We start from the raw sequence: 12,555 nt of genomic DNA, 5'->3' as shown, positions 1-12,555 counted from the left end.
GCCATATACTTTATTTCATATCAGGTAGGCGTTGATTTGAGTAAAAAGTTCTAGGCTATGTTAGAGGAAACATAGCTTCATTCTTATGAACATCTCTTTATATGGGACCTTATTTTAAAAATTTGTTTTTCTACAGCTGATGACGTAGAGAGGTAAAGTGGTAGGTACTCCCTTCTTTGGCCAACCTACAGAGGAAAATCTGTGCTCTATTAGATGCTTTAATTACTCCCCAGCTCCCCACCCTTCTGGGAATCAGACCCAGAGCTTTGTCTCTGTGCATGTTTGTGACCACTGGGCTCTATGTCTAGACTTAATATGTTCATGAAAGTTGAAATATTTGAATAATAAAATATTGTTACATTTCTGTGAGTATTTTCCACTTTCCTTATTTTTATTGTCAAGATTCCTTTTTTGTTTTTTGTTTGTTTGTTTGGTTTGGTTTGGTTTTGGTTCAGGGTTTATCTGTGTAGCTGTCCCGGAATTCACTCTGTAGACCAGGGGATATCCTTGCACTCAGACCCACCTGCCTTTGCTCCTTGAGTGCTGGGACTAAGGATACATGCCACCACTGCCTGGCTGTCAAGTATTCTTAAGTCGTGTGAACATTATGAAAGTGAGAGAATATTTACTTAGGAGCTTTCTTATTCATAGGATTAAATGATGACGGATACAGCACAATTTACAAAAGCAAACCTCCGTTAGAGTCCTGGGACATGTTATTGTGTTGTGTCCCAAACACAGATGTTTAAAATTAAATTCCTTTCAGCAAGGCTGGTGTAGTGACCGTTTATAGGTAGATGTACCCAGTATAGCCTTGTGCTCTGGCTGTAATCAGTTCTGTCCTTCTGGGGTTTGATGGTGAAGGCCGGGGCATTCTGTGTGTGCAAGCAAGTCTCCTTGATTAATGACTTTGTGGCATCGATCAGATAATGCATAAAGCTGGAATAGGGGCTGGTGACAGTCTTCATTGTCCTTCCTGGGATGCAGGTCACCTTTCAGCACTGTTAGCATCAAGAATCTTCTTAGTGTCTTTTTATACTGTCGTTCCCCTTGTGCCTTAGGGTCTTTTTATACTGTCGTTCCCCTTGTGCCTTAGGGTTGCTCTCCAATTTCCTTTATGGATCTGCAAGCTCACCCTCTCTTTCTAGAGCCGTTATATTTATTACAAGAACAGCCTTTCGGTTATAAATTCTCCTTCTGTCTTCGTTACTTTTCTATTGGCTGTGGCAAAAAGACTGTGACTGAAGCAACTTATAAAAGAAGGCATTAATTCGGGGCTCACAGTTTCAGAGGGTTAGAATCCGTGATTATCATGGCTGGAACCGTGGCGGCAGGCAAGCATGGTGCTGGAGCAGTAGCTCAGAGCTAACGTTCCCATCGACTGACTGGAAGCAGAAAGAGCTACCTGAGAATGGCATGAGCTTTTGACAAAAGATCACCCCCTAGTGACATACCTCCTTTAGCAAGGCTACATACACCTCTGAGTCCTTCTCCAACAGTTCTACCAGCTGTTGGCCACGTATTCAAACATATGACCCTACGTAGACCATTCTCATTCAAATCATTCAATCCATATACTACTAGAACACAACTTTATCATAGACTTGATGTGTTAGCCAGTTATCTGTAGGAATAATGAAATAATTAAGATAAAGTTAAAGATACTATGAACAAAAAGCAACTTGAGAAGAAAGAAATTTATTTGGCTTACATATTCTGAGTCATAGTCTACTGAGGGAAGCCAAGGCAGGAACTCAAGGTAGGAACCTGGAAGCAGGAACTAAAGGAGAAACCATGGAGGAATGCTGCTTATTGGCTTGTTCGGTGTGTTTTCTTATATATTTCATAACTACCTGCCTGGTCTGGTACTATCTACAATGGTCTGAGCCTTCCCACAATGATTATTAATCAAGAAAATGCCTTATTGACTTGCCTATAGATTAATCTGATGGAGACGTTTTCTCAGCTGAGGTTCCTCTTCCCAGACAACTGTAGCTTGTGTCAAATTGACAAAAAATATCAACTGAACAGATAGTTGACTTATAGGAGAAAAGGTTTATGTTGGCTCATAGCTCTGAAGATCAGAGTCCATGACTAAGTAGACCTTTAGTTTCTGTACCATGTGGCAATAGCCAGGGATAGGTGGGAGAGAAAATGGGTGGAGAACCAAGGGAATAAGATAAGCAGGGGACCGCTTATCCCCTTCAAGACATTCCCCCAGTGACTTAAGTACTTACAGCAAGGTTTCCCTGTTGAAGCTTCCACTTTTTCGAATGTATCCAAAGGGAAAGAAGCCTTTTAATACATGGTCCTTTGAGGGGAATCTTCTTTCCCAAACTATAGTACCGGATACAGGCTTACTTACTAGCAAGAGGGTCCTCATTACCACATAAAGGTGGTCCCTTTGTGGTGTGTGCAGGATGGCCAGAACACACAGGTCTCTTCCTGTTATGATGTTGCCTGGAGTATGCACGTAGGCAATAGGTTGAGGCACGTAGATGGACCCACAGCTTCCTAGACTATCTGGAATATAGACTGCTTTCAGAACTGCTCACGGGTAGCTTACACGTCACTTCTTAGGTGTTCAACCAACAATGACGTTTGTTAGTTTTAGTAGAAAATTGGAGAGTGCTCGAATTACGTAACGGGAAGTGGTAAAACTGGACTGTTGTTTTCATGTTCGTTCATGGTTGATGCCATTGTTTTTACAACCATAAACTAACTACCTGGTGTCTTAGTTACTTTTCTACTGCTTTGACAAAGCTCCAGGACCCATGCAACCTATAAAAGAAAGCATTTGAGGTTCATAGTATTAGAGGGTTATAGTCCAGGGTCATCCTGATAGGGAATATGGGATCAGACAGCAGCAATGATTACTAGAGTGGTAGCTGAGGGCGTATATCTGACTCACAAGCTCAAATCTGGCCCCTGGTTACATGCCTCCTCTAACAAGGCCACACCTCTTAATCCTTCTCAAACTGTTCCACCAACTAGAGACCAAGTATTCAAATATACGAGCCTATGGGAATATGAGCCATTCTCATTCACCACACCAAACTTTTACTTATCAGCAGAAAAGTTTTACTTATCAGCATAGCACCTTACATTATAGTTAGCATTTATTTCTGTCTTGCAGACAAGGACTTTGAGGGTAAATGACACTGTGATACTTAACTCAGAATCACATAAGAAGTGGCTCGGAATGTGATCTATTTGTCTGTAATGCGTGCTGGTTTTGCTGCTGGCGCTGTAGTACCATGTGATCTCCTTATACACTTAATCTCACTTGGCTCGTTTTCAAGACATTTGAGCTTCTTTAGCTGTTTGACGATACTTGTGCCTTGCCCAATGAATTCGTAATCACATTGGAGTTGATAATGTTTTTTAATTCTTCTGGTTAATATGCTTGTAAAAATGTTTGTCTTGGGGGTGGGGCTGGAGTGGGTAAGAACACATAACTGTTCCTCAGAAGGCTGGAGTTCAGTTTCTAGTGCCTACATGGTGGTTATAACCTCTTGTAACTCTGACTTAAGAGGATCTGATGCCCTCTTCAGGACTCTGTGGGCATTTGCACTCACATGCACATACCCACACATAGATACACGTAGACAGTAATTCAACATGATAAATTTTTTAAAAAGATTTATTTATTTATTATATATAAGTACACTGTAGCTGTTCAGACACACCAGAAGAGGGCATCAGATCTCATTACATGGTTGTGAGCCACCATGTGGTTGCTGGGATTTGAACTCAGGACCTTTGGAAGAGCAGTCAGTGCTCTTAACCACTGAGCCATCTCTCCAGCCCTCAACATGATAAATTAAATATTAAAATGTATTTAAAGTTTAAAACCATTTTGACTCTATGTTGCTCCTTTTTTTTCCCCTTTGGTCAAGAAAATGTGTCAGATAACTGACCAAGAATCTTATACCCCTTTTTGTTCTAGAAGGGGTAAGATTTGTGTGAAGAAGGAGTAGTTATGAATTTTTTAAGTGAATATTGAGTAACTTTTTGGCGGGACATGTTGGCCCTGCTTCATTACCTAAAGGGATCTATCTGCTTACAATTCCAGGTTATGATCCATTGTTGTGGGGATTCAGGTAGAAGCCTTAAGCAGTTGCACAGATTCACAGTCAAGAGCAAAGGGAGAATTAATTCACAAATCCCTACTGTTCAGCTCGCTGTCTCCAGCTTTCTACAGTCTAGGATTCTAAACTGGATGATGCCATTCACCTGAGGTGCTGGTCTTCCCATCTTAACTAGCACAGTCAAGACAGTTCACCACACACATTCCCAAGCCCAACCAGTTCTATCTACTCCCTCGTGCACTCATGCTTCCCAGATGATCCTAGATTCTGTCACACTGAAAATGAAAACGATCACACATGTTTATCATGCTTGTAGTATACTTAAAATGCAGCTGACAAGGTGACATGTGCAGTTGTGAAGGTCCGGATGGTAGCGCTCAAACTTGGATTTCAGAACTGGGAGTGACACCCAGGACTCTTGGGTGAGGTGACTGAGTCTCTCTCTGTTGTAGAAGTTGGAGGGCTCCATCAATGGTTTCCTTCATAGCTGTGTGTTTCTTGCCTCATGTTGTATAGATGTCTATCTCAAGCTGCCAAGGAAGGAGATGGTTGTATTTATCACGCTCTTGTCTTTTCTTTCTCTCCTGCAGATGAACACAACGATGTACAGAAGAAAACCTTTACCAAATGGATAAACGCTCGATTTTCAAAGGTATCTGAGATGCTGGTGGATTTTACTCTGTGGTCAGTGCCTCCTTCTGACTTGTGTCTGCGTAGCTAAAAAAGATGACCAGTTCCTTTAGCATGGTTAACCATGAAACCTCAGGCACTCTTTCTGCCCTGTGCAACAGTGATAGGCTTTTCCTCCTCTGAGTGTGACGAATACCATTATCCATCCTCTCTGTCCTTCACTGGTCTGCTCTTAATCAGCATCTGTAACCACTGGAACATAAGCACCACTATGCTCAGAATTGGGGGGGGGGGCATGGTAAAATGAGAGGTTTCATATTGGTTTTAAATGTGCAATAGTTATAGTAGGTAGGATGTATTTTTTTCCCTCTTCAACTCTTAATCTGGGAACAGTCTTTGGGTTGATTGACTCTAAGATAGAAAGCTGAAGAAGAAAGGTTTCTTTGTTTGTCTTTAAACTGGTATGGAAGGTCCTTTAGGTCCTTTTAAAATGATTGATTTATTTTATTTTATATGTATTGCCTACATGTATGTATAGGTTTCATTCTGACGCCCTTAGAGGTTAGAGGAGGGCATCAGGTCCCCTAGAATTGGAGTTACAGAGAGTTGTGAACCATAGCCTGGGTGCTTGAACTGAATTGGGTCCTCTGCAAGAGCCGCCAGTGCTCTTTTTTTTTTTTTTTTTTTCCGTTTTTTCGGAGCTGGGGACCGAACCCAGGGCCTTGCGCTTGCTAGGCAAGCGCTCTACCACTGAGCTAAATCCCCACCCCCCCTTTTTTTTTTTTGCCGCCAGTGCTATTATGTGGGGAACAACCACTCCAGTCTCTTGAAAGCTCTTTCAAGTGAAGGTGTTCTGTAGTCAAAACTTGTAAAGTCAGAGCCACCGACACTGGCATGTCTTTGTGGGAAGGTGAGGCTGATTTCATGTGTCTTTAAATAGTGGTACACTTTAAAAGCTGCCCCATGTCTCTCAGGTCAGGTGCAATGGCACATGATACTTGGGAGGCTGCAGCAGGAGGATCACTTGACCCAAGGGTTCGAGGTCAGCCTGGGCAGGATAAGGACACCCTGTCTCCTGAAAACAAAACCAAAGTGCCCATCTCCAGACTTACAGTTTATTACCGGACTACAGTGATTCTCAGGTCTTACAGCTTTTGGTTGAAGGATGTTTTATCTTGCCTCTGAGAGGACAGACTGATGGACGAATGAGGAGTGTAGAGTTGTGGCCCATGAAGCTGGCTTAGTGTGCAAAGACACCTCAAGTCTTGAAGGATTCACGAGGTCAACGGATAGAACCAACGTCACTGAGTTCTCCTCCAACCTCCATATATTCATTTTCCTCCCTTCCCTGCCAAGCACATTGCACACACACTCACGAATACACACAATGTCAATAAATTAGTAAGCAAGTTGACGCCATAGAACAAGTCACTAAGCAGTACGTGTGTACCTCTGTGTGTGATCCTCTGCAAAACTGCGCGGCATGACGTCCGTATTTCACAGAGTATATATAAAAAAGGAAATTCAGAGAGTAATGGAAGGACAGACGTGCTTCATGATTGATCCTCAGGTGCCAGGTTGTTCTAAAGCATCGGTAGGTATATTTCGGTACATTTTAAATGCTTGGATTCTGTAGTGGCAAGGAGCCTATGGCATGGACTTGACAGCATTCACAGCTCCATCTCTGCGTGTGTCACATTCTCAGCAAGGTTTAGCGACTGAGAGTGTGTGGCCAGAGAAATTCCCTTCCCTGCAGTCTCCTGAGAGCTCACGTGGGTGGGATTATCCAGCCTGGTTATTGCTGGGGTCACGGCCACCCTCTATGCTAGAACTAGTGAAGCAATGTGGTTTTTGGCAGCTTCACGCACTTACTGGGGAAAGCATTGCCTCCGTTTTAACTTTTAGAGGTTTTTTTTCAAAGTCTTGGGACACCTTGGGTGAGGCAACCTTTAAACCTGGGTGAATTCTTATTGCCCTGCTGTTGAGAATGGTGAGCAGGGACAGATGAAGGAAAGAAGGAAGAGGGTGCAGGGTGATAGAAATAGCTGAGAAAGAGTAATGGAAGGGAAATCGTTATGGTGATAGTCTTGGCAGTTTCAGAGACCCAAAAAACACAGATTCTACTAGGACCACCGCTGCTTATTTAATGAAGTCGATATTCACATATGTGCACTTATAAAAAGGTGCAGAAATCTCTCTAACTCATAGAACCATGTTGTTCTTTTGTAGCATCAAAGGGGGCTTTAATTCCATTTCTTTTTCCTAGGATGTTGGTAGTTCCTTCCAGGACAGACAGAGTTACTGGACAGTGCTTAGTGGGCTGGTTTGTGCTCCCACAGAGACTGTGAAGTCTTGTTTTGTTTAAGAGAAAAGATCAAAGGAGGGATGACCTTGAAGACTTCCTTTGTCAGATTCCTTTCCAGCACAAAGTCATTTATCTAAGACGTGATGGGGATGTGAGTATAAGGAGGGGAATTTCAGGCAGGGCCACAGACTTCATCCATGTTCTGTTTTCTTCCTTCTGCTGGCTGTAGTCTACAGGTGGGGATGAGAGGACACAGCACATTTGTAGATTTCGAGATTCTACAAGATTTTCGAGTTTAACTCTCTCTGGGGTTGGAAAGCTTGCATTTCCATTTTTGAGTAGCCTCATTGGGCAATCCTGAGGCTAGTCTGTCTGTCTTTCCATCCATTCATCCACCTACCCACCTACCCATCCATTCATCCACCCACCCACCTACCCATCCATCCTATCTATCTATCTATCTATCTATCTATCTATCTATCTATCTATCTATCTATCTATCCATCCTATATACATAGAGTGTTGAAGAGAATAGACTTATTTTTCTTTTTTATTTAGGCCCTTTGGTATATATTTTGGTGAACTATGAAATATAATTGTATGTGAGAAAACCACATAGACACAAATGGTATCTTCTGTCCATTTAGGAATTTGCTTTAAAAACAGACAGATTATTTGACATTTCATTTCTGGCTTCCTCTCTATCTAGAGTGTCTGTCAGACACCATCTTGTTTATTCTAATACCTTCATGCATCCAGTATTTGTTTACTCTCTGTATTCACTGGTCAATGCCTTCTTTTCCTAAGTCACTAGTATGTATATTAGAAAATCTTTTTAGAGTTCTAAAAAGGGGGAAAGTATTAGTGGGTACCTTGTTTGGCTCAGTCATCTGGATAAACTCTTCCTTCCATTTCTTGGTACTTTAATTTCTCCTCCTCCTCTTCCTTTTCTTCCTCCTCCTCTCCCTCCTCCTCCTCTCCCTCCTCTTCCTCTCCCTCCTCTTCCTCTCCCTCCTCTTCCTCTCCCTCCTCTTCCTCTCCCTCCTCCTCCTCTTCCTCCTTCTCCTCCTCCTTCTCCTTTTCCTCCTCCTCCTTTTCCTCCTCTTCTTCCTCCTCCTCCTCCTCCTCTCCCTCTTCTTCCTCCTCCTCTTCTTCCTCCTCCTTCTTCTCTTCTTCCTCCTCCTTCTTCTCTTCTTCCTCCTCTTCCTCTTCTTCTCTTCCTATCATCACCATCATTATCAGTATTATTACTATTATTTATTAGTAGTATTATTATTTTGGGACATGCTCTCCTGTATCCCAGACTGGCCTCAACCTTGCTTTGTAGCTGAGCATGGCCTCGAACTTCAGCACATGTACGCTCAGATCTCATTTGTGAGGTGTTGTGGTTTGGATCGGATCTAAATCTTCATGCGAGATAGGCAAGCGCCCTGTCAACTTCGTTCCATCCTTAGCTCCACAGTTTTGTTATCTGAAAGTACTTTACAGCTCGATAAATTGTAGAAAGTAGATGGTGCAAATTATTCTCATCCATACAGATACAAAAATTAGCTGGAAATTAAGTATTGCCATAGAGCAGCTCATGCATTTTTGCACACACATTCGGTTCCCTTTTCTGCCTGTAGACATGCATCTCTTTGAATTCTCCTTTGAACTGATTATAGCATTCATTGTATGTGTTCCTCCAGTGAATACCGTGTTAGTAAAGTCTTCAGAACAGGCTAGTGGTACATTTTGCTGGGACTTATCATTCCATCTTTTTGGGACTTTAAAGTAGCTTCAATTCAAATCATGATGAATGTCACGTCCAGGGTGTACTGGCTGGTTTTGTGTGTCAACTTGACACAAGCTGGAGTTATCACAGAGAAAGGAGCCTCTCTTGAGGAAATGCCTTCATGAGATCCAGCTGTAAGGCGTTTTCTCAATTAGTGATCAAGGTGGGAGGCCCCAACCCTCTGTAGGTGGTGCCATCTCTGGGCTGGTGGTCCTGGGTTCTATAAGAAAGCAAGCTGAGCAAGCCAGGGGAAGCAATCTAGTAAGCAGCACCCCTCCATGGCCGCTGCATCAGCTTCTGCCTCCAAGTTCCTACCCTGAGTGAGTTCCAGTCCTGGCTTCCTTTGGTGATGAACAGCAATGTGGAAGTGTAAGCTGAGTAAACCCTTTCTTCTAAAACTTGCTTCTTGGTGATGATGTTTGAGCAGGAATAAAACTTTGATTAAAGCACAGAGTCCCAAGCTCCACGGGGCAGTCTTTTCCTTCCACACTTCTTTCCTTACATCATTTCAAATTTCTTCTCTCTCTCTCTCTCTCTCTCTCTCTCTCTCTCTCTCTCTCTCTCTCTTTCTCCCTCCCTCCCTTCCTTCCTTTCTCTTTCTTTCTTCACTTCCTCTTTCCCTCTGTCCTTCCCTTCCCTACACCTTTTTGAGACAGGGTTTCTCTGTGTAGCTCTGCCTGTTTTAGAACTCACTCTGTAGACCAGGCTGGCCTCAGGCTTATTAAGATCCACCTGCCTCTGCCACCTGAATGCTGGGATTAAAGGTGTACACCACTATGCCCAGCCTGGCAAAGTATTTTTTCAACTTTTTCACAATTTTTTTCACAAAAAAAGTAACTAAAAAATAAAAAGTAACTAATGAATGTTTTCGGTTTACTAAAGAAATGAGTGGGGGGTGGAGAGATGGCTCAGTAGTTAAGAGCACTGACTGCTCTTCCAGAGGTCCTCAGTTCAATTCCCAGCAACCACATGGTGGCTCACAACCATCTGTAATGGGATCCGATGACCTCTTCTGGTGTGTCTGAGCACATCAACAGTGTACTCACATAAAACAAATAAATAAATCTTTAAAAAGACGTGACAGTAACACAGACATATATTTAATATGTCTAAAATCATATGCTCAGAAAACAGCTAGAGACAGTTGTACTGGAAAGAGATATAATAATATATTATTATAATATATTTTATTATAATACATTATATAAAATAATAGATATAAATATAATATAATGTTATGAGTGCAAAATCCCTCGTGTTGTCTCATGAGAATAGGAACACTAGGTTGAGATTTTTACTGTATTTACTAACTGGAGACATGGCTTAGCAGTCAAGAGCCCCTGCTGCTCTTCCAGAGGCCCCAGGCACCATGTGGGCACTGGGAATTGAATTCAGGACCTCTGGAGGAGCATCATCCAGTCCTGAACCATCTCTCCATCCCTTACTAGAATTCTTCATCATAACCTTCAGCTGCTTAACTCACAGGGAACGAAATCGACTTAAACCTTCACAGTTGTTGAATTGTTTCCTTGATAAAGGGTGAAGAGCTTGATCATATTAAATGATACGGATCTAAAGCTGTCTTTTACTAGTAACCACACATGGTTATACAGAAGCTAAAAGCAATTCACTCAGCAGAGGACACTTATAGGTCTATACTCTGTATGCTTCATGCTGCCTATCTTCACAAGCAGTTGTCTTCCTCTTATCTTTGTAAGATACAAGTGCTTGTTAATTGGCCCCTGAGTCCACAAAGTTTCAGAGCCCCAGAGTCCTGAAAGGCAACCCATACTGCAGTGGGTCCTGGTCTGGTATTTCGAAGAGGTATAGAGGAAAGGAGACAGTGGTTGCTTAAAGGGTTAAGAAGAAACTCTTGCTCCTGGGTGTACTGTTCATTTATTTATGACCTCAGGCAAACCTGGAAACAGTTCTAAAAGGAACTGTGTTTTATCCTTTTATCCATTTAACACCCCCGGTCAGTTACCTTGTATTGCCCAGAAAGATAGCTGCGTAGTAATGTTAACGAAAAACCACTAATTTGTGAATCCGCTGCTCTCTGTTACACATTTCCAAACAGAAATAAGCCTGCTTAAGACTGTTGCATGGTGTGTAAAACACGGTCCTTTGGACTCTCTAGCTTTCAGAGTCTGATTTGCATGTGGCTTCCCTCTAGGGAGACAGCAAAGCTGTTGGGAAATGTGTCCTGACTTTGAGCCTGCATTTTCTTTGGCTCGCTTTCAGAGCTGCTCATCTGGCAGAGCCGTGAGCCTACAAATTACAGAAGCTCTTTCATCGGTGCGGTCAGAGGAAGAATCTGCAAACTTGAAAATGCAGAACGTTACGCACAGTTCTGCTTTCCTCCTATTAAAGGGCAAATTCCCATAGGTTTCCATTGCAGACTTGAAGTTTAAATCCACTGGACAGGAGGCAGGCCAGTGAAGCGTTGGTTCTGGATTCTGGTGTGAGTTGCTGCTCACGTGCAGTTCCCCTATACACAACATGGGGCGTGGATGTGCGTGCCCTGCTGTTTTCTGCTCCTTGAAATTGGGAGTTAACAGTCATAAAAATAGGATCTGGAAACAAAGTTGCTGCAGAAGGTGTGGTCGAAGCAACTGGGAGCAGCATCCCCCAGGATGGTTCATCTCCCCGGGAATATTGTCTGAGCCACTGCAGGCTTCCTTGAGCTGAACCATGCATTACCCTTCGGCTCTGATGCTCATTTCATGTCACCACAGCTAATTTTAGAACTGTGTGTAGTCTTCTTAAAAAGATATTTCAATACTTATTAATTCCCCAATACCAATGAGAAATAAACAATAAAATGTTGTCCACATTCTTGACCACCATGTTTAGGATACTCTGGTAGTTCTTTTGTAAGCTAGCTAGCTTCCTTCCTTCCTTCCTTCCTTTCTTGCTTGTGTTCTTGCTTCTTGCTTCTTCTTGCCTAAATTCTGATTTTTTTAATGAAAAAAAAATTAGGTTTTGTTTCATTTTGTGTGTGTATTTGTGTGTGTGTGTGTGTGTGTGTGTGTGTGTGTGTGCTCACATGACATGGTATACATGGAAATCAGAAGGACAATGTGTGGTATCACTTCTTCCCTTTGACCATATGGATCCTGGGGACAGAATTAGGGTTTTCAGTCTTGGCTGAACATGACATTAAACTATTAACTGGCCCCATATGACATTTTTCAAAATGACACGTTCATTTAATATGTGCACTTGCATTCTTGTCACAGAGTTCACAATTCCTTAAGAGACTCACTGTTGACTAACCCTGTATTTCATTTGAATGTGGCCCTGCCCTACTTGGTTATTACCTGTCATTCATTTATGATGCAGCATAGCTATAGACAGACAAGACTCATTTCCCTGGTGTAACGTTTTAGAAAATTACCAGCGCTGCACAGGCCAATTCAGATTTTCAACTTGTCTCAAGCAGGAAGCCCTGCCAGACAGTGAGTCTTGGTTCCTACATGGTCATGCTGTGCTGGCACGGAGCCTGGGGCACATGCTCACTCTCCATGTATGATAGGTGCCCATCAGACATGCTTCTCCTTATCTTGTCACCACAGGCATGACATCTGCTCCCGACAGCTGCCTCTACCTCTCCGCTTGCTTGGCAACAGTTGTTAGCATCTTTGCCCAGATGCTTTTCAATGAAGTTGCACTCATGTCTAGGAAATAGCATTGATGTTGCAGTTCTCTTGTCAAAATGGTGGACCCAGGCCTGGTATTGAGTTTGTCCACAGACA

General features: G+C 42.6%; 1 protein-coding gene across 13 annotated transcripts in view; it reads left to right on the top strand.

The window, feature by feature from the left end:
- Utrn (utrophin) overlaps nucleotides 1-12,555 on the top strand; it is a 503,427-nt gene that overhangs the window by 108,636 nt on the left and 382,236 nt on the right. For all 13 annotated transcript variants that reach the window (XR_010063620.1, XM_008758594.4, XM_008758593.3 and 10 more), the window contains one exon: nucleotides 4,682-4,743. Coding sequence is in view for 9 of the 13 variants with exons in the window: in XM_008758594.4 (XP_008756816.1) it covers nucleotides 4,682-4,743 (62 nt within the window). In the remaining 4 variants the exon portion in view is untranslated. The remainder of the gene's footprint in view (nucleotides 1-4,681; nucleotides 4,744-12,555) is intronic.

Source organism: Rattus norvegicus, chromosome 1 (genome assembly GCF_036323735.1).
Source record: "Rattus norvegicus strain BN/NHsdMcwi chromosome 1, GRCr8, whole genome shotgun sequence".
In the NCBI taxonomy this organism is placed as follows: domain Eukaryota; kingdom Metazoa; phylum Chordata; class Mammalia; order Rodentia; family Muridae; genus Rattus; species Rattus norvegicus.
The sequence above is the reverse complement of the archived record's forward strand: the minus strand, read 5'-3'. Positions and strand labels throughout refer to the sequence as shown.